The sequence below is a fragment of the Rhinolophus ferrumequinum genome, chromosome 24 (genome assembly GCF_004115265.2).
Source record: "Rhinolophus ferrumequinum isolate MPI-CBG mRhiFer1 chromosome 24, mRhiFer1_v1.p, whole genome shotgun sequence".
In the NCBI taxonomy this organism is placed as follows: domain Eukaryota; kingdom Metazoa; phylum Chordata; class Mammalia; order Chiroptera; family Rhinolophidae; genus Rhinolophus; species Rhinolophus ferrumequinum.
Genome location: NC_046307.1, coordinates 37,568,523 through 37,589,475, shown reverse-complemented (window position 1 = coordinate 37,589,475; position 20,953 = coordinate 37,568,523). Strand labels below are relative to the sequence as shown.

Here is a 20,953-nt window from a genome sequence, read left to right as displayed (position 1 = left end):
TGTTTTCATTTAATTACCCCTGAAATGCTTTCTATTTAATATTCATTACTCAAAAGCTAATTTAAAAGAGAAAGAGATGCGACTTATTCAAAAAGATGTACTGTCATTCATAGCAATAGTTATCTAATATACAGAAGTTAATAAAGCAGATTAATCTACAAGTCCCTTTAAGCCATTCTTGAGTTTTGAACAACTGCCTCTTTGACCTTTCACCTTCACGCTGTGCACCAGTAGCAGGTGCCAGCTGTACAGAAATTATGGCTGCGCATTTGAAGGCAAAATCTTTTCTTACTTTGCTTCTGACCAGCAGCTGACCCTGTAGGAGTGATTGTTTCTGGTGCCGGCCTAAAGGCTACATAAACCAGTAGCAGATAAACAAAAGGCTACATATACCAGCTGCCTTGCCTAAGGGTACCATCCTGGGCTGACACCTCCACTCCTTCTCTAGCGTTCCAAATTGCTCCTTGTTTGTTTCCATACATGCATTTTATCCTTGTTATTTTGTGCGAGGGGTGGGTGTGGAAGCAAAACCCCCCAAAACAACAAAAAAGCCCATCTCTTCCCTCGAACTTGACTTTTGAGTATTCTATGTCAAACTGTGCCATTATGATGCTAATCTAGGTCTGATTTAGCAACTTTAATAAGAGGCTAAACCCTCTTGTAATTAGATAATAAAATTTTATTATGTATCTTAATATTAAAAGTCTTAAAATCAAACTCTTCAAATCATATACTGGTACAGAACTAAGGTACTTAAATATCATAGCCCCAGAAAATGGGAACCTGAAAAAGCACATTGTGGCTAATTTTTCATTCTCAGAAATGTAAACATGGAATTCCTATGTGGTGGCAGTGAAAGCTCCAACACTCTTAATTATGTGCAGGGAAGAATGAATCTATTCAAGTATGAAGCACACTGTACCATTTCCAGCAACAGCATGAGATGGCTTTGACAGTTATTTCTTGGATACAAATTACACAAGTATAAAAACAATCCCCATAATGATTAAATGCAGTTATGTACATAGGAGAATACCAGTGCAAATGGTAACATATTTAAATGGTTTTCCTTCATTAAAAAAATTATATATGATATTAAACCATCAATCACTGCTCAGGCACAGGAGTTTAAATGTATTGTCACCGGTTGAAATAAATGACTTGGAGACTGAATTCTGGCTCACTCAATATGGTGTGTTTGCTGTTGCTTAGTCACCCAACTCTCTGCTGGTTTGGGCTACATCTGGTAGATTCCATCCCTTTCAATTAATAAGGCGAGTTATGCTATCAATGGATTACATCTTTAAACTGTGCTTAGAGGTACAAAAACACATGTCCTAGTTAAAAAAAACCACGCACACACACACAAACAAAAAAACCCCACTTCTCTGTTCTGTTAACCCTTTGGAACAATATTTGAAGTACTTATTTCTTTCTTGACCCATGTTTTGAATGAAGTTTTCTAGTGGAATTTCAGCAGGGTTATTGTACAGTGTATAATAACATAATCTTATCTTGCATTACCATTTAGCTGATTGTATCTATGACCATTCTAGATGTGATACCTAAAATCACTGCCTGCAGACAGTACTTCTGAAATCTAATTTTATTTTTTTTTGGTTTGTTTTGTAGACATTCATCAACTACCACAAGGTGCCGGGACATGTATTAAGATGGTGATGATCTTTGGGGAAAAAGGTACTCTTAAAGATAGGTAATATGGTTATAACACTAATTTGATGACCTATAAATCAAGAATAGATTTCTAGTTTAACTGGTTTCTCTGTTTTCGAATACCACTTTTTTGTTACAGTTGAAAGTCATTCAACAAATAATTCTGTAACAAAAATGAAATCAAAATGGCAAAGATGTGATATACGAACAAAGGATTTGGACTAAAATCCTGCTTCTAAAGATGGATGGATAAATAATTTTATAATATCACAGATAAGATGCCATTTGAAAAAAAACAGTTTTTCTATTTTTAAAATTACGAACTTTAATTTTCTAAACTGACCTTCAAGGTAGCAAATTCATCATTTTTTAGAGATTTACTCCCTTTTGCACTATTACCTGGCTCTTACCTAGATACTTCTGTCCAGCCCCAGTCCTTTTAGATATTCTGATTTTATCCTTACTAATTAGATTACACACACACACACACACGACCAAACGGAAGTTTATTTTTGCCTCAAACATATCTGGTTATTTATAAAGTAAGAAAAATATTTGGGAAATGTTAACTGAGTTTCATTGCCTGTTTATTGCATCCCTTCTGTATGCAGAATAATGGCATCCTTTTTAAACAACTTATCAAAAAAGGGTGCTTTCAAAGTGATCAAAACATCAGAGAGACATAGAAATATCACTGTAGCAGTGCCACCTGGGATTCCTGTGAGAAGGATAAGGGACCACGTATTGGGAAATCTTATAGTCCTGAAATTCTCTAAGAGTACAGAATATAGAGGTGGAAAGCTGGCAACCAGACATACAGTGCTGGCCCGAGGAGTTTGTTCGCTTGTTTGTTTATTTATTGTTTTAAATTTTCAATCAGTGGCCAACATTTTAAAATCTGGATTTCCGGCTTCTCTTTTTGGAGGAAATCTCAATATATCTGGCAAAACACTGGGTCTTCCAGGGCAACAATTAGCTGGAGCTGTGTGGATGCTGCCCCCTTAGGGATGTGTCCTAAACTTAGGTTTCTGTCCAGTGTACGTCCTTCAGGTTTCCTGCGTGGCTCTATAGGCGTCTTCGCCTGTAATACCTTGTAGAATGGAAAGGAGAAAGAGCGGGGTGTTCAAAGGAACCCAGGAGTCAGTTTTAGACTTGCCAATGTGAGAGGACCTCAAGAACGACCTTCGATAAAGCTAACAGTACTCAGTACTACAAGTTTCCTTTAGAAAAGAGAAGCTGTTTATTACAACCAGAAAGAGCTACAAAATGGCATTCTGTACTGATGAATCAGTGGTGAAAATCGGGACAAAGCCTAGGGATGTGCTGGGGATGGAGGATGGATGGAAAGCACTTGTTGCTTCCCCAGCTTCATTTCACAGCTGCCATATTGATTCTATCTAGAAAAATCAGGTAAGAGTAAACCTCAAGAGCTACCTGAAAGGTGTAAAAGGAAAGTCACAAAGGAACATTAGGAGACAGTTACACTACTAGACTCTGACCTGCTCAAGGAGACCTGTCCTGCTAAATTTTCTACCCTCAGTGGCTGGCTATAGAATTAATGATTGCGCATGCGTGTAGAATAAGAGAGAGGAAGCTCTGTTAGCTTTGCCTCAATGACGGCAGGAGCCACAGGTCTTTTCTGTACCAGCTGGCAAAGCAACCTTCCTCTCCGTTGCCCGGTGCCTCTTTGGGTCACTGCCCATCTGTTTCGTCCCGGCTGCAGCACAAAGTTGGGGTATAGGATGACTGCTCTAAATCATTCTACCTTAAGGATGGCCCCAGTGGGACTTACTAGAAGCTCAACTTGCCTCACTGAAAGTGCTTAAAACACACACACTACCTCAGATTAGCCACCGACCAACTACAGCTTTGTGGTTAAGCATGTGAACTCGAGTTGTTAGGCTAAAAGTTTAGTTTTTCCACTCATCAATTTTGTGACCCTGGGGAAATTCCTTAATCATTTCGTGCCTCAGTTTCTATACCTGTAAAACGGAGATCATCATACTACAGCTTCCCAGAGATACTGTGCTGACTAAATTAGATTAAATGCACATGTAAAGAGCTTAAGCCGGTGCCTACACAGAGTAAGCACTTATATTTTGCCAGTACTATTTTTCCCTAGAAATAAATGTACCGCACATGCATAGATTGCTGTGAAGACCAAGATGACAGCAGCAAAGTGCAAAAAACAATTGTGTCATGAAATGGGAGCTCCTATTTTCCACTTCCGCTGCATAATGACCTATCCCTGACTTCTTTTCAACCCTTTGAATCCATGTTATCCTCTGATCCAGTTGTGAATACTCTTTCAGTGTGTTTCTGATACCAATCTACTGCCATATTTTGGTAATAGAGTTGCAAATCAACCAGACTGAGCTAATGGGTCATGTGGAGGACACACTTTCTATTTAGGGTTCACTAGAAATGTCTTTAATAACATTAGAAAATCTGGCTAATTATTTTTTAAGAGGATGAGAGACATGAATATATTTCATCTGCTTAAGTGTTCCCTGCTATGAGAGCCGTGCTAAGGTTCTACAGGCCAAAATCGCCACATCAGTTAAATATGCGACTGCACTTTCTCCTACTTAGTATTATGGAATGGAATCTTAAGTATGAAAGATGTCTTGGATAGTATGTCAAAATGTTGAGCAATATTGTTTCAATCTGAACACAGAAATGAAAAAAGAGCATATGATTTCCCTTTCGCTGTAATTCACTTTGGGATGTATGTCACGGAGAGCACTATACAAAAGCAATTTTCATTGATTGACTGACTGATTGAGGAAAAGGGTGAATGTTCTTTCAGCTTCTGTCCCTACTGAACTATGATTCTTATAGCTCCTGACAGCTCTTCACAATTTGTAGTTAAATGCCAGGTTAGCGCAAAGACGGGGTGGGGTGGGGGTGAAGGGAGAAAGAATGTTTTTGGGTTTTTGGCACAACTGACTTGAGCCAAAAAATAAATGAGGTCAAGATAAATTCAAACCTAAATGTTCTAACTCCTCCATTCATTGTATTTATATTTTGGAGACTGTAATTGCTAAAAATACGTTGTTAATGTTGTCTAATCTAATCCGTAATACTGACAATCATGCAGTTCTTGTTCTACTTCTGTGGAAGGTGCTACTCTTTTTAGAGCAATTAGTTTTAACTGAAATTCTGACTTAGAGAAGCATTCAGCCTCAGTGTCCTATTCTTATAACCTGAAAAGAATGAGTCACATTTCTGAAAGGCCCCATAATTCTATAAAAGACACTCCTTCATTTACCTGATTTGGGCAAATCTTTCACTCTGTGATGTAACTAAATAAATGCTGATCTATGGGTGGTATTAGATGCAAACACTTAACATGACTAATGATAAAACTGACAAAATTTCACATGGAAGTTTGATCTTCCAAATTACTGGAGCATATCGGCACCTTATCACTGTTACCACTGGCCTGCTCTTAGAAGTTTAGTTTATCTTTGTAATGGTGTAAAAGCACATGGGGAATTTTTTCCTCAATATATGTAAAACTGGGTTTTTCTCAATTGTTAAGTCAAAACTATGCTGGTTAGACAACAATTCTTATGTGAAATAGATCCACTTAATTATATTGGATCTTCAAATGGACTAAATTTAATGCTTGCAAAGTCAGATTTGTTTGCAAAATATAATAGATGGCTTATTTGGAGAATGTTTTTAAAGATATTGAAGATCTAAAGCCACATAGCAGGTAAAAATAAACACAGTTCCAGGTGAGAGGCACTTAATCTGTCTTTGCCAGGCTGCTGCATACAAATGGAAAGGCACTGGAAAACCCTTAACGTGGATTCATCCTTCCTTTGCTATGGAAGTTTCAGGAGATCACTTTTGCAATTTGGAATTGACACTCCTCATGCAATTATGCTTCCAGCAATATAGATCCAGGTTGGGGGGAAAAACAATTCAAACTAGTAAATAATTGCAGTATCATTGCATCAGTTTAGTTTAAAGAGCTGACAACCCTCTCTAAACTCCACGCACAATTAGTCATTAGGGTCTAGTTTTTCAGCACTGTTAAGCAATTTGTAACCCATTCCTTTTAATAGGGTTAGGCATTACTTAAACCGACACAGATGCCTTGAAAACTGAAACCTCGAGTTATGAAGCAGCAACCTTGTTCATTACTTTCTGTGATAGGCAAATCATCTATAAAAACAGCATTTAATGGCCAACCAATGAATAATCAATGGCTCACTTTTCATCTGAGTGTGAAAATGAGAATAATCTAATACAAAGTCCCTCTGGTAAAAGGCCCAGTCTTGGGTTCTGCTGCTCTTCAGGGATGATTTATAAGGTCTTGGAAAGCTGATGTAAACAGATGATCAATGGGACCCATCCTTGCTCATAACAACCCCCAACTGGCCCACTCCCTCTTTTCCAAGTCCGTCCCTCCAGGCTATTAGCTCTGTCCAGCTAATTCTTCCCACTGCTCCTGCCTGCTGCTTTTACTCCGGCCATCCGTTCAGTCCAGCCGACTCAGAAGTAATTTTATACGCAGCAGAGAGCGGGTGGAATTGATTTTTCACTCAGCGCTCAGTTCCCATCTGAATAATTATCAATTTTACTGCCTCATAAAGGGAAGAGTCAAAATTTCAAATCAATTCAAAAGAGCTTTTGAGACGACAGAAACTGTGCATGAGAATAGAGGTCAAAGTTGTCAGTGACCTAAGGAGATGATGTCAGATATTACTATGCCCAATAGTTGACATCAGAGGCACTCAAGATGATATAACCTAACGCTAATGCAAATCATATTTATGCTGACTACCAGATACCAGCCATTAATATTTAAAATGCTATCTGAAAGCCTACATTCCAAATAAATAGAATGTATTCCACTGTTAATAAAGATATATCACTACTTAGTCATACACTATAAAGTAAAGGATTACCAAGTATTATTAACACACAGAAATTACTTAAACCAACAAATGCATGGTAATGCTGAGTAAAGACAAACTTCACTGTCCCCTGCACAGCCATGTGACTTGCTCTGCACAGTCTGATGGTACTCGCCTAGGACCACAGTCTATGGATTTTCGCTAAGATTTTCTACCAGCTTTCAAGTTTCTGCCAAAATGTATAGGACAACACTGTGATCATGGCTGACTGTGGGCAGGAGGGACTTGGGTGAACTTGTCTCCTGCCATGGTGGGGTAGGAGGATGGGTGTGATCCCTGGTTAGTCCCTGGGTGTTTATTTTCTCCACTGGCTACATGCTCTAAGTCTGTGGCTCTCAACTGCTTCCTGCAAAACACCTGAGGGCTATGACACATTCCCAGCTGTTCCAGGAGCTACTGCAGTTGGGTGGGTGGGTGCGGGAGGGGGAGGAGAGGCACACCCAGATCTTAACAGAACATGTATTTTGAAAAGGCATTCCAGGTAAGTCTGAGATCTCATTCCCACCAACTAGTCCCTTGAGAATCAACGGTGTAAGTGGTAAGGACCTGGGCTGTTGAGTCAAACAGACCTTGGTTCACATTCCACTTTCCAGTTGATCTCACTGCACCTCAATTTATTCATCTGTAAAATGGGGATGATGACACCCACATTTCAGGGTTGTTGTGGGGTCTATATGAGAAGACCTCTCTGAAAGTCCTCTTCTCCTGTGTCACTGTCGTCACTGTATTAATCTAATGATCATATAATTGGTTAATTATTTGTGTCTCTGTCCCACCTGACAGGAAACTTTTTAAGGAGAGAAACTATGTTTTATGGGTCTTAATCGCTCTTGCACCTTGTACATAGCAAGTTCTCAATAAATGTGAGTTACCTCCTCTTCTCTTTACTATGACCAACATGTCGTTAACAATTCCAGGGTCATACCAAATAGTTATAAGCCTACAGCCCTTTGCCTAGTACACAAAATCTTAATTACACCCCTCCGCGTCAGGAAAATAATTGGTTAACTAAAACATGAACACAAATCAAGTTTACATAATTTCATTTAAATATTAGCAAAAAATGACAGCCAGGAAGACAACCTCTTCCATGGCTGTCTCATCCTATTTCTTCATATCTTTATTCAAAGTGACATTTTCTGCTGATTGCAGGCGATTTATTTGCTGGCCAATGACCATGTTAAAGTGTTTACATTTGCAAACCACAGAGTACTAGGGAGATAATTTAGCAAAATAAAACAACTGGAAGCAGTGTAAAGATATCATTTTCCAAATTTAGTGAAATTCGAAAATATCACAGGGATGGTATTTCCATAGAAAAATGGTATTCTCTTTGCAACATTTCTGGCTTGTATATTTATTCTTATGCATTCTGTTTCTGTGATTTGTAGAAGTGAATTTTTAAAAACAATATTAAACTTGGATCTAACTCATATTAGCCAGTCAGAAAACACACTTGACAATTAAAAAACCTGTGGCTTTATCACTTACTATTAAATGTTCTTGGGAATATGACCTACCTGAAACTTCGTTTCTCGTCTTCAAGTGGGAGTATTGCCGACAGTGATCTGATGAGTGGAAAGTCCCAGTGCGCTGCCTAGCCTAGACTAGGAGCCCAGGAAGTGGTAGTTCCCCCACATCCCAGAGTATTCCCAAAGCAAACTCAAGATGACATTATTAGAGGCTCCACGGGGAAAAAACAGAGGTTGACTGTTGCCAGCTGCAGCTTCTCCTTTTAGTTTTCCCCGCCTTCTGGAAGAGCTATCCTCTTTCTGAATTCTAGTTTTACTGAGGTGAGATGAACGACGCCGAATACTTGAGGGTGGGTACCTAAGGCCGGTGTCCTAGCCTACCTTCAGGGAATATACTCCTAGGGGACAGCTGGTAAAGCATCTTGGCAACACCAGTTGCTCTACGAGATAGTCAGGGACCAGGCTGGCTTTTGGGAAACTCTGTTTCTTAAGCCAGGTGACCAACCACCTGTTAGTTACCTGCTGCAGGACATCTGGATTTTGCTGCATAAAATGTAATAATCTCTGACCGGCCCGGGTAGTCTCTCTGTATCGAAGTGGCTTCTTGCCCTCTTTTGCTATGTGCTTGAAGAGGTAGGTGACGATGTAGTCTAAACTGGTACAGCAGCTGGAGGACACAAGTGTATCTGTACGAATAATAAATGAGAATTCATTTGCATTACTAAAGCATCTGTTTCACCTGATTATTTATAATGCTTCCATTACAAAAAATCACTTTCTGGTTTCCAAGCACTTTTATCAAACTATAAATTCAGTGAGGGCAGGGACCTTGCCTTGCCTATCTCTTTAAACCCAGTGTCTTAGATAGACACACGTTAGTAAGGACCTGACATAGATAGACACACGTTAGTAAGTCATGATTCCCGGACAGAATTGGGACAGAATTTTCCATTTGTGACTTAAAGACCTTCTGGTCAATTCGAGTGACTTTCTTAAATATCTACGTGGTGCAAAGTGCTCTCCTCCAGGGAAACCCCCACACTGCTGTCAGAGAGCTCATGGTTTGATACCTAAATCACTGTAACACAGTGCTGTGTAAAAATGAGTGACACACAGCTATGAGGATTCTGAGGGAGATAGCACATGTGAATGGGGACCAGGAGAGTCTGGTGAAGGGCAGAGCACTGGAGATGGGTTTGGAAAAATTATTCCAGTCAGGCATAGAAGGGCATTTTTCAGGTAGAGAGATTAACACAGTGCACGTCACGTGGCGGGGAGGTCTTGATTTTGGAGGCAGACAGTTCTGCTTTCCAATCCCATCTTTTCCAATTACTTGAGTTGTTACTGTGAAACAGGCACTTAAAACCTTTCTCATCATTTGTAAAATAGCTTGCAGAGTTGAAGGAGAAGAAAGTAACTAGAAATTCTCATAATAAAAATAGCTGATATTTATTGAGAACTTACTGTGTTAGTTACATGGGTTATTTTTAATCCTCTCAACAGCATTACAATCGTTACTTTTATTATCTCCATTTACAGGTGAGGACACAGAGAGATTAAGTGACTTGTTCGCTGCCACACAGCTAGATGACTGTGGAGCCATGGTATGAAAATAGACAAGGAGCTGGGCTCTAGATCTGTACTTGTAACCACTAAAATTAAGTAAGATATTAAGCAAAATAAGGTATTAGGGAAAAATATATGTACACATCAAGCACCTTCTTAAGACAAAATGGGCACTCAAACTGGTTACTACCAGTTTGCCCTCATGGTGAAAAGAGGAGGGTGTGTTTAGGGAGTAGGGCTTCGGGTTTGAATGAAAGAATGTGTAGGGAGTCGTAAGAGAGAAGGCTGACAAAGTAGGCTGGGATCTTCCTTGAGGGCTGAGACACATTCAATCTGAAAGGCAACAGAGGTATGAGTTATGGAAGGTTTTGTTTTTAGCAAGTAAGTGACACGATAGAACAACCATTGACTGACTATCTCCTTTGTACACTAAAATCATTATTTCATGTACTTCTAAAAACCACTTGGTTGGTGTAAGTAGGTGTTGTTATTTGCATTTTTCCGATGAGAAAATTGAATCTCAGAGATAAGAAGCTTATCCAAAGTTTACGGTTTTGATTCATAGCATGATATTGTCCAGATTTTTTGGCCAATGGCAACATAAGGACATGATCCCGGGGAGTTTATGATTAGGAACAGAAACAGAAGAGACACAATTAAAAACACAATGAGCACTCAAAACATGGCAAATATGGGAGACTCAGAAGAGGAGAAGTAGACTGGGGAAGTAGGGTTCAGAAGCAGCAGATTGCAAACTTCCTAAGGCAACAGCTTCTGATTCATTTTATTCATCTCTGGGGTTCTGAGACACATTTGTGCCTGCCATACATTAGAGGTGAAATATCAGCTGAATTGATTCCAGAATGGGTAGGCAGGCAAAGCTAATCCGAGAAAGGTTTTTAAAGGTGTTGAGCTGCATTTAGTAATAATACCTAGAATTGATCTAACACTCCAGTTTAAAAACTCTTTCACATACATTGTTTTAGAGAGAAATGACATAGTATATAGAAAGAGGTAGGGCTTGGGACAAGTTTTGAAACAGACAGACGTATGCATTTAAAACAGAGGATGCAGGATCACGAGGGGTTGGATGAAGGTCTAAAAGAGCACGAACAGTTTTGGGAAACTGTGGAGCTATAGGCTTTTAAGAAAGGAGCTTTCTTGCCCTCCTAAAGCTATGGCATTTGATTGATTGGTTGGTTCATTAGCTGTTTACCTCTCCTTACTAACTGGGTTACTTTGCAAAAAAGGGAGCTTTGGTTTTACAGCCCGAGTGGTAGTATAATGTAGTGGAAAACATCTAGGCCTAAGAGTCAGGTGCAGACTTGTTGAGCCTGGTTGCTTTTCTCTTTTCCTTCACATTTCCACCTTTGAAGTCCCAGTCATGAAAGTAAATGGATTAAGTAACATCTACAAAAGGAAGCAAGCAGGAAATAGATATGGTTCCCCTCACCAGTGAAGAGCAATCTGCTATCAATCATACAAAAATGATAAAGACTTCACATAGATTTGGATACCACATGCCATGCAGGTTGCATTAAAAGGTCCCAATCTACTGAGTCAGCTACGAAAAAGCCAGGTAAACATTTTAGACACAAAGGTTGGAGCATATATCCTTGCAATCAAAGCAAGAAAAAGAGCTTCCATTATGGCTGATTTATGGTTGGGGGCTTTGAAGGGGCTAAATGTATTTCAGGGTAGATTGAAAAGTGTGGATTCATAAGGATCAAGGGGCATCTGATCAAACACAGAATGAATCGTGCTGAGGACTGCATTATTGGTTTTCTCTATTTACAGCTCAAGCTACTGTGAGATTCAAATAACGAAACTCTCCTGACATAAAAGGACAAGCAGAAGTCATGAATTTTCGTATTTTGTCCTAGTTCTTGGTGTTTAGAAGCTTTTAAGAAAACTTCATCAATAATTTAGACAATTTTGGATATGCTTTTTAGCCTACTAGGCACTTTGTACTCTCTGGCAACTTGTTGTTTGGCACTGAAAACAACCAAACGCTCCTCTTCTCTTGCAACTGGTCTCCATAGGAAGCACATGCATCATTAATTGCCCTCCCATTCACTGAGACTCCTCGCAGAAAGCTGTTCTGAAAAGTTAACTGTAGGAATGAGTTGCTTAACTAAGAGTCAGAAGAAAGATAATGGGGCTGAGCTGAAATGTGGCTTTGACTCAAAGTTTATTACCGCAGCAGAAGGGAGTATGAAGGTCTTGGAAAAACATGGTGTGAAAGTCAGTTTCAGGAATAAAAGCCCTACTGGGTGGTACACTGGTTTTGGAAATTGGTGGGTTTGAATCTAGGTTTGACTCTGTATTTTCTAGATGTTTGACTTTATGGAGTTCAATTTGCACCTCTGTAAAATGTGCTTAATTATCACCTACTTTGCAAGGCGTTGTGAGAAATTAATGAGGTAAAGTACTGTTACATAGTGCTGGACTCATAGATTTTCCCTTTTTCACTTCTCATTTATTTTCCTGGCGATTTCAATCCCTTAAACACCAGCCTGTTCTTCTAGTTAGCTAACCCATAGCTTCCTTCTCTCTTTAGCGTGCTTTTGTTTGGATAACGAATGTGCAAGATCTCTAAGTTTCTAAGTATTTCCTGAATGTTTTACTCTCACATTCCATTCATATCATTTACTCCATCCAATTCAAGAATGTGGTCTAAATAACAACATATTCTCTTTAAGAATATTGATCATTTAATTAATAATGAACTTCATGGGGAAAGATCTGGTGGTTTCCAGCTGGTTCAACTTTTTGTCTGCGATCACCTTTCCTTGCTTCGCCTTTTGTGCCATCCTTCACTTCTTGGAATGCACCCTTGCCCCTGCCTCGGCTCATCTTCAGAAGCCTTCTCTGATCACTCCTTTAAAAAGCCACACTTAATCATTCTCTATTTATTATCCCATTTTAAGTCTTTGTTAAGCACATATCATGATTTGACATTTTCGTGTGTGTGTGTGTGTGTGTGTGTGTGTGTGTGTGTGTGTTTACTGTTAATCTTTCTCCACTGGAACATAAGCTTCACACGACCAGGGACCTTATCTGTCTTGTTCCCTTCAGTATTGCCAAGGTATAGAATGGTACTTGGTACATAGTATGTGCACAACTGATAATGAATGAATGAATGAGTTGAGAGCAGCTTTTTGTTAGCCCTGCACTTGTTCTCTGTATGTAAGAGTATGGGGAGTGGTGGATGGGTGATTAAAAAGACAGAGAATGTAATCACTTTTCTCATTTACCTTTACCTATCCCCACATTTTAGCTGGCGCAAAACTAAAAATGCTGATTAAAAAATTTTAATATCATGTTAAGCATATTAGGCAAGTCACTACTCTATGACTGATTCCAGTTTTTTGTACTTCCCTCTCACTTTTTCCACTGAAGCTACAATAGAACTAAAACCTACTGGTAACCCAAACAATTCCTGTAAACGCCTCTTTGCAAATTTATCATTGTTGGAAAAGGAGAAACCCAAGTGGTTACTTTCAGCATCTAAATAATCCTCTTTCTTGAAGAAACAGGGCACAATTCCCCTGCCAAAGTTACCCAACGGTTACCCAATGCCAATTTGCAACAATGTAAGAGACTGAAGTTAAAATCAGGAAAATCATTTCTACCAAGCATCTAGCCATCGAAACTGTGACCTTTATAGGTGGATCCAGCAGGACGGGAGGTGAAGAAGAATGAGTTTTAGAGTTAGAAAGACGCCAAGAGACACTTATTAATTGTACAACCTTAGGCAAGTTGTTTCACATGCCTGAGCCATGGCTTACCATCTGTACAATGAAAATAATATTACCTAATGAATTCACTCAACTATTTAGCTACAGATGATGTATTATAAAATTGTTTACCTGAACCTTATATAATGTTATTAACCAATGTTACCCCAATAAATTTAATTTAAAAAATAAACAATTAAAAAATATTTATTGAGCACATACTACGTACTAGGCACTGGGAATAAAGTGGTGATCACGACTATTTCTGTCCTTCAGAAGCTTACAATCAAGTGGGAAATAATGACAAAAGGTGCTATTAGAGTATCTAACCGGTTTTGGTACAAGCGAAGTACAACTATGAAAACCCTAATGACAGTACTGGGCAGCGTACGTGTCCACGGTCATACATTTAATAAGTGGCAGTGCTGGGACTTAAATCCAAGTTCAGTATTCCCTCCATAACGCCAATTTGTCCAGACTCCCTTCAGAATCTTGTCAAAATGCAGATTCCAGGCCTAAGACCACACTTTGAGAACAACATAGCCACCTGTTTTAACTAATTCAAAAATCTTCAAGTATTACTATGATTTCAAATAAAAGAATGTCAAGGCAAACTGTTATAATAAAAGACAAGACATCAGTTTTTGTCCATGAAGGATTAGCTGCTATCAGAACTTTCCCTTCTGCCATAAACAACTAGAAAACTGGACAAAATATATGAAACAACATTTTTCAATTATTACACAACAAGCAGTACAGGACTATTAAACCAGAGAGGAGGGAAATAAATAAGGTAATACCTACACAATAGCTCAAGCTTACTGACCAAAGCAGTTTCCAGGCTACAGGTGAGGGAGAGTGAACCCCAAAAAGCCAAGTTGTCTGAGTTGAAGAGAAACAGCTGGACTTGGGGGAGGCTGAGGCAGCTAGAACTTGTGGGACAGAGTACTGGAGAGTGGGAGCTATTCAATGAGAGAGTTCTGGAGATCTGCAAAGGAGTCCTCGCCAGTCTTTGAACAATATAACAGAGATATGTAACACATGTATAACTGGAGGTCCAGAAGGCCTAGAGATAGAAGAAGGGGCAGACTGTAATTATCTGAAGGCAAACTGTGATGAAATTATTTAAAGGTGTTGATTGTAAACCCTAGAGTACCACTAAAATTAAGAATTATGGCTAATAAACTCATAGGGGATATAAAATGCACTCTTAAATAACACTTAATTAATCCAAACTAAAAGAAGGCAGGAAAAAGGAAAAAAGGAACATAGCCCAGATTGAAGAAAGAGAAAACAAATGACAATGCTGAAGTTTAAACCCAAATATACCGGTAGTTACATTAAATATAAATGGTCTACGCACTAATTACAAAGCAGAGATAGTCAGATTTGATATAAAAAGACGACTCAACTATGCTGTATATGCTGAGTGTTAGGCAAGTATGTCCACGTCCTATTCCTTAGAAACTGTGAATGTGTTAGAAGAATTAAGGTTGCAGATGGATTAAGGTTGCTAATCAGTTGAACTAAAAATACGGAGATTATCTTGAACTAATCAGTTGAACTAAAAATAGGGAGATTATCCTGAACTATCTGGGTAGGCCCAGTGTAATCCCAAGGGTCCTTAACAGTGAAAGAGAGAGGCAGAAGGTCAGCATCAGAGGGAGATGTATTTATGGAAGAACAGCCAGAGAGATAAAATGTTGCTGGCTTTAAAGATGGAGGACAGGGGCCATGAGCCAAGGAATGTTGCTGGTCTCTAGGAGCTAGAAAAGGCAAGAAGATGGATTCACCTCTAGAAAGAAGCACAGCTCTGCTGACACCTTGATGTCAGATTCATGACCTGAAGAACTATAAAATAAATTTACATTGTTTTAAGCCACCAAGTTTGTAAAAATTTATTGCACCAGCAATAGAAAATACCTGCTGTCTATAAGAAACCAACTTTAAAGACACAGTCAGATTAAAAGCGAAATGATAAAAAAAGAGGCTAACAGTAATTAAAAGAAAGCTGAAGAGGCTAGTAATATCAGACAAAATAGATTTTAGAGAAAAGAATATTCCAGAGATAAAGAGGGTCATTTCATAATGATAACAGAGTAAATTCGTCAGGGGGACATAACAATCCTAAATATTTATATACCTAATAATGAAATTCAAAATACTTTATATAAAGACTGATAGAACTGAAAGGAGAAATGGGCAAATATGTAATTATTGTTAGGGACTTCAGCACTTCTCTCTTGGTAATGATTAGAAAAAGAAGAAAACAAACAAACAATAAACCAGTGAGAATACAGAAAATCCAAACTATCAATCAATTAGAACTGACCCTTAAATAGGATGCCCGTTCTAACAATGTTGGAATACATATTCATTTCAAGTGCCCATGGAACACTCACTGTATTTTTGTACCATACCAAAGATTCAAAAAAACAGTTATAACAATGATTGAGTATATTCTATGACCAATGGAATTAAACTAGAATCAATAACAGAAAGAAATCAGGAATATCTCTGAATATATGGAAATTAAACAATGTGCTTCTAAGTAACAACCCATTGGTAAGAGAAGGAATCAGCAGGGCAATTAGAAAATATATTTTTTTTTTACTGTATAGAAAAAATATAAATATAAAAATTTTGGGAGATATAGCAAAAGCAGTGCTTAGATTAAAACATTAAATATGTATATTAGAAAAGAAGAAAGGTCTAAAATCAGTGATCTAAGCTTGTATCTGAAAAAACTAGAAAAGGAAAAGCAAAGTAAACTGAAGGGAGGAAATAATAAACATTATACATCAAATCAATAAAATCAAAAGTGGAAAAATAATAGAGAGAAATCAATGAAAAATGAAAGCTGGTTTTTTGCAATAAAATTGATAACCCTAGAGCCAGAATGATCAAACAAAAAAACAACAAAAAAGAGAGAATACACAAATTACCAATGTCAGGGATGAAAGAGGGGACATCACTATAGATTTTACAGGAACTAAATTGTATAACAAGGAGATATTATGAACAATTTTATGTCAATAATGTCAGATGAACTGTAGATGAAAATGGACAAATTCTTTTAAAGACACAAATGACCAAATGCTACTCAAAATGTAATAGATAACTTGAATAGTCCTATATCCACCAAGGAAATTTAATTTGTAGTTAAAGACTTTCTAACGAAAGAAAAACCTAAGCCTAATGGTTTAACTAGAGAACTCTACCAAACATTTAAGGAAGAACTAGTAACAATTCTACAAAAAATAGAAGAAAAAGAAACATTTCCCAACTCATTTTATGAGAGTACTAGACGGACACTAAAATAAGACAAAGATATGAGAAGAACAGAAGACTATGAAAAAAGAACTATAGAAGAACAAATCAATATCTGTCATGAATATAGATGTACAAAATCTGGATCAAAATTTTAGAAAGTTAAATCCAGTAACATATAAGGAGGAGAATACATCGTACCCAAGCGTAGAATGCAAGATTGGTTTAACATTCAAATACTATACATCAATATCATGATTAACATTATGTAATGTATTAATGGACCAAAAACCCCAAAAAACCAACAAACCAAAAAACCAACATATGATCATCTCCGTAGATGCAGAAAAAGAATTTGATAAAATTCAATACCCACTCATGATAACACTCTCAAAAAACTATAATAGAAGAGAATTTCCTCAACAAAGTAAAGAGCATCTGTGAAAAACCTAGAGCTAACGTTACACTTAATGGTGAAAGAATGAATGCTTTCTCCATAACGTTGGAGACAAGGAAAGGATGTTTGCTAGTGCTAGCATCACTTCTATTCAACACTGTCCTGTGGATTCTAGCCAGAGTGATAAGGCTAGAAAAAAAAGTCATATACTAGATTGGAAAGGAAGAGGTAAAACTGTATTTGCAGATATATCTATGTAGAAAATCTTAAGACATCTATAAAAGGCTACCAGAATTAATAGGTTGCAAGATACAAGGTCAACATACAATTATCAATTGCAATTCTACATTGCAGCAAAGAACAATACAAAACTGAAATTCAATAGCATTTACAATATCATAAAAATACAAAATACTTTTACTTTATTTCCTAACAAGAGAAACTGACAAGTTGACTCAAAAATTTATATAAACAGGCAAAGGTCCCAGACAATTTTAAAAGACAATACAATTTAATAGCCAAGACAATTTTAAAAGAGAAAAACAAAATTAGAAGGCTATACTATCTGATTTAAAGGCTTACTATAAAATTAGGACAGTATAAAATTGGCACAAAGTAATGCCATAGATAAAGGACATTCTTCAACAAAAGCTGCCAGAACCACTGAATATCCATGTTACAAAAGGAATCTTAACTTTATCTCATAATACTACATTCAAAAATTTAATTGAAATGGATCATAGACCTAAACACAAGGGCTGAAACTATAAAACTTTCTGAGAAAACAGGGAAAACCTTTATGGCTTTGGGTTAAACAAAGATTTTTTAGAATAGGACCCAAAAGACATGACCCATCAGAGAAAAAAATAATAAATTGGGCTTCTTTAAAATTAAAAACTTTTGCTCTTCAGAAAATATTGTTAAGAAAATAAAAAGACAAACCAAGGCTGAAAAAAGTATTTGCAAACTATATATCTGAGAAAGGATTTGCACCCAGAATACATAACAAACTCTTACAAGATAAAGACAAACAAACCAGTTAAAAAAATGGCTAAAAGATTCGAACAAGCACTTAACCAAGAAGATACATGAATGGCAAATAAGCACGAAGAGACACTCAAATCATTATTCGTTAGTAAAATGCAAATTAAAACCACAATGAGATTCCACTTCACTTCCACTAGGACGGCTAAGATTAAAAAGACTGATAATAGCAAGTGTTAGGGAGGATACACGGCACTGCAGTCCTTGTACATTGCAAAATGGTACAGTCACCTTAGGAAATAGCTTGGCAGTTTTCTACGTTGAAAATATACTTGACATACAACCCAGAAATCCCACTCCTAGGTATTTGCCCAAGAGAAGTCTGTCCACACAAAGCCTTGCACATCAACATTCATAGTAGCATTATTCAAATAACCAAATAATGGTGACAACCCAAATGTCCAACAGTCGGTGAATATATAAACAAATCGTGGTAATCCATATAATGGAATAATACTCAAGCAAGAGAGAGGAATAAACTAACTGACTCACAAAACAACACCAATGACTCTCAAAGGCATGATGCTAAATGAAAGATGACAGGCACAGAGGACTATATATTCCATGATTCCACTTATATGAAATTCTGGAAAAGGCAAACTGTATGAGAGAAAGTGATCAGTGGTTCCTTGGGGCCGGGGCTAGGGGAAAGGACTGATTAGAAGGAGGCACGAGGGAGCTTTCGATGGTGATAAAAACGTTCTGCATCTTGGTTGTTGTGGTTCATGACTGCATATGTACATTTGTCAGGACTCAGTGAACTGTTCCCTTAAAAATCAATGAATTTTATTGTGTTTAAATGGTACCTTTTTTAAAGCTGATTAAAAATAAACTGTTATATTAAAATATTTTTTTAAAAAAAGCATTTTCTCACTTGCAAGTAATAGCTAGAATCTTTTACTTTGGGTACACTATTCCCTGTCCCCCCCAGCCCTCCCACCCCTTTGTGGGACGGATATCCGAATAGGCACAGACATTAAGAGACCACAGTCCAATTTCTCCTCTGGAAACAATGTTCTCCACAATACTTACCAAGAGTAGTGAGGCCCTCTGAGATAGACGTGAGAACGTACAGGAGTACAGGAGGCTCCAAGTTGGTGATGAAGCTCATGTGGTCCTGGGTGAGGCTTTCCAGGAGTGGATAGTAAGACTGGCTCAGTTTCCGATATTGCTACAACACAGATACTAAATGTCAAGCCACAGGGAAGCAAGAGACACATTCCTCCAGTCCAGTGGAAACGGCCATTTATAACATTGGAAATGGTAAACTTACTTAAACAAAATATATGTAAAATAGATATATGGAACCAATGACACAATGATCCTCAATTCAGCATTTAAAGGGGTTCTAATGGGAATCTCTTGATCTCCAGAAATCCTAATTTGAAGCTATAGCATAGTATACAATTTGAATTTTACCTTATATGGTTAACACTTAAGTGTAAGGAAAATCTCTGTAATATGGAATTTAGAAGACTGTGAATATTTTTCTGGACTGGAATATTGTGACACTGCATAGTGCTTAGTAGTGGCCAGACATCCTTACTTTCTTTTTTTAACACAGAGAAATCTGCTGTTATAATAGGATTTGGCATCATAGTCTGCTATATTTACACAATGCCAACCCACCTAACTAAATCATAATTTGGTAAATGGCTTAATATATACCATACACTATAGGCAAAAGGTAAGTGCATGAGAAAATCACCTGGAAAACCTCAGAGGAAACTCAAACTGTTACCAAAAAAGCCCATGCATAAGAGAAATAAACCACAGCAATATTTCTTAAAGGGAGATTAAGACTATTTCTGTCAGAATCACATGGGGAGCTTGTTAAAAATGCAGACTCACTAAATGAAAAGCTCTGGAATGAGGTCCCAAAATGACCATTTTTAACATGGACGCTAAGGGGAGTCCTTTGTACCCTCAAGTTTGAGAATTACTGAGTTCGAAGTTTGCATGTCTACTGGAAAAAAGATTGGAGAAATTCCTGGAACCATAGCAGGTTCTCTTGGTGGACCTTAACTGTAACGCAGAGCCCCTCGGTGAAGGGCAGGAACACACGGCTGACCTGAGTCAGGTTTCCGCTTTGTGATTTCTGCCAGACAGGCAGCCCTCACCGGGCATTCCATTCCACCGCAAAGAGGCGTAACGACTTTGGCTGGACATCTGACTTTGGCTGGACATCTGGTTCCGCTAGGACCAGTTTAGAAAGGTGCAAGAGGGTACGGCTAGTCCATCAGAACATCAAGGAGCCTTTCTCACGCAGGCTGTCATGCAGGGGTTCAGCTCCCGCTCCCCCCACAAGAACGCAGGATATGGTGAGGTCAGAAAGGAACAACGGAGCCACAGACAGGGGAGTCATACCACTATATTCTCAATGGCGGCTGGTCAAGACACAAAATCCACCGGTACCCCAACGAGGGGTCCTCCTGCACCCCAGTCTCGCTGGCGGCCGGGCGAGACACAGGAAGTAGGATCAACACGACCCAGAATCCACTTGCTAACCGCACTTGCCAGCCACAATCCACGCCTGCTAGCATAGCCACGGCAGTTGTATTAATGGCTAATGGTTCACTGGTTACAGCTGACGGCCACCCAGCCACAGCTGACGGCCATCTACAACCCGAGTCAGCACCTTTCCACGTGAGGCCGAGAGCCTGGAAACTGCTCTCTGGGACTCCGTCCCTACACTGACTAATGATGGCCCCAGATCTACTTGTAACCTTGCGCTGGGAGCAGGTGGGAAAGCCTGAGCATGAATTAGGCTGTGTGACCGAAGTAATTACTGCAACCACACTGGGCCTATATTAGCGGTTGTGTAATCAGGTGGAGACGTTTAAAAAAAGTCTGCTAATG

At 38.4% G+C, this 20,953-nt stretch overlaps 1 protein-coding gene across 3 annotated transcripts in view; it reads right to left on the bottom strand.

Moving 5' to 3' along the window:
• Window positions 1-20,953, bottom strand: part of RANBP17 (RAN binding protein 17) — a 254,298-nt gene that overhangs the window by 18,215 nt on the left and 215,130 nt on the right. For all 3 annotated transcript variants that reach the window (XM_033096303.1, XM_033096305.1, XM_033096306.1), the window contains 2 exons: window positions 19,127-19,265; window positions 8,597-8,763 (listed from right to left, as the gene is read on the bottom strand). In XM_033096303.1, the coding sequence (XP_032952194.1) occupies window positions 8,597-8,763; window positions 19,127-19,265 (306 nt within the window). The remainder of the gene's footprint in view (window positions 1-8,596; window positions 8,764-19,126; window positions 19,266-20,953) is intronic.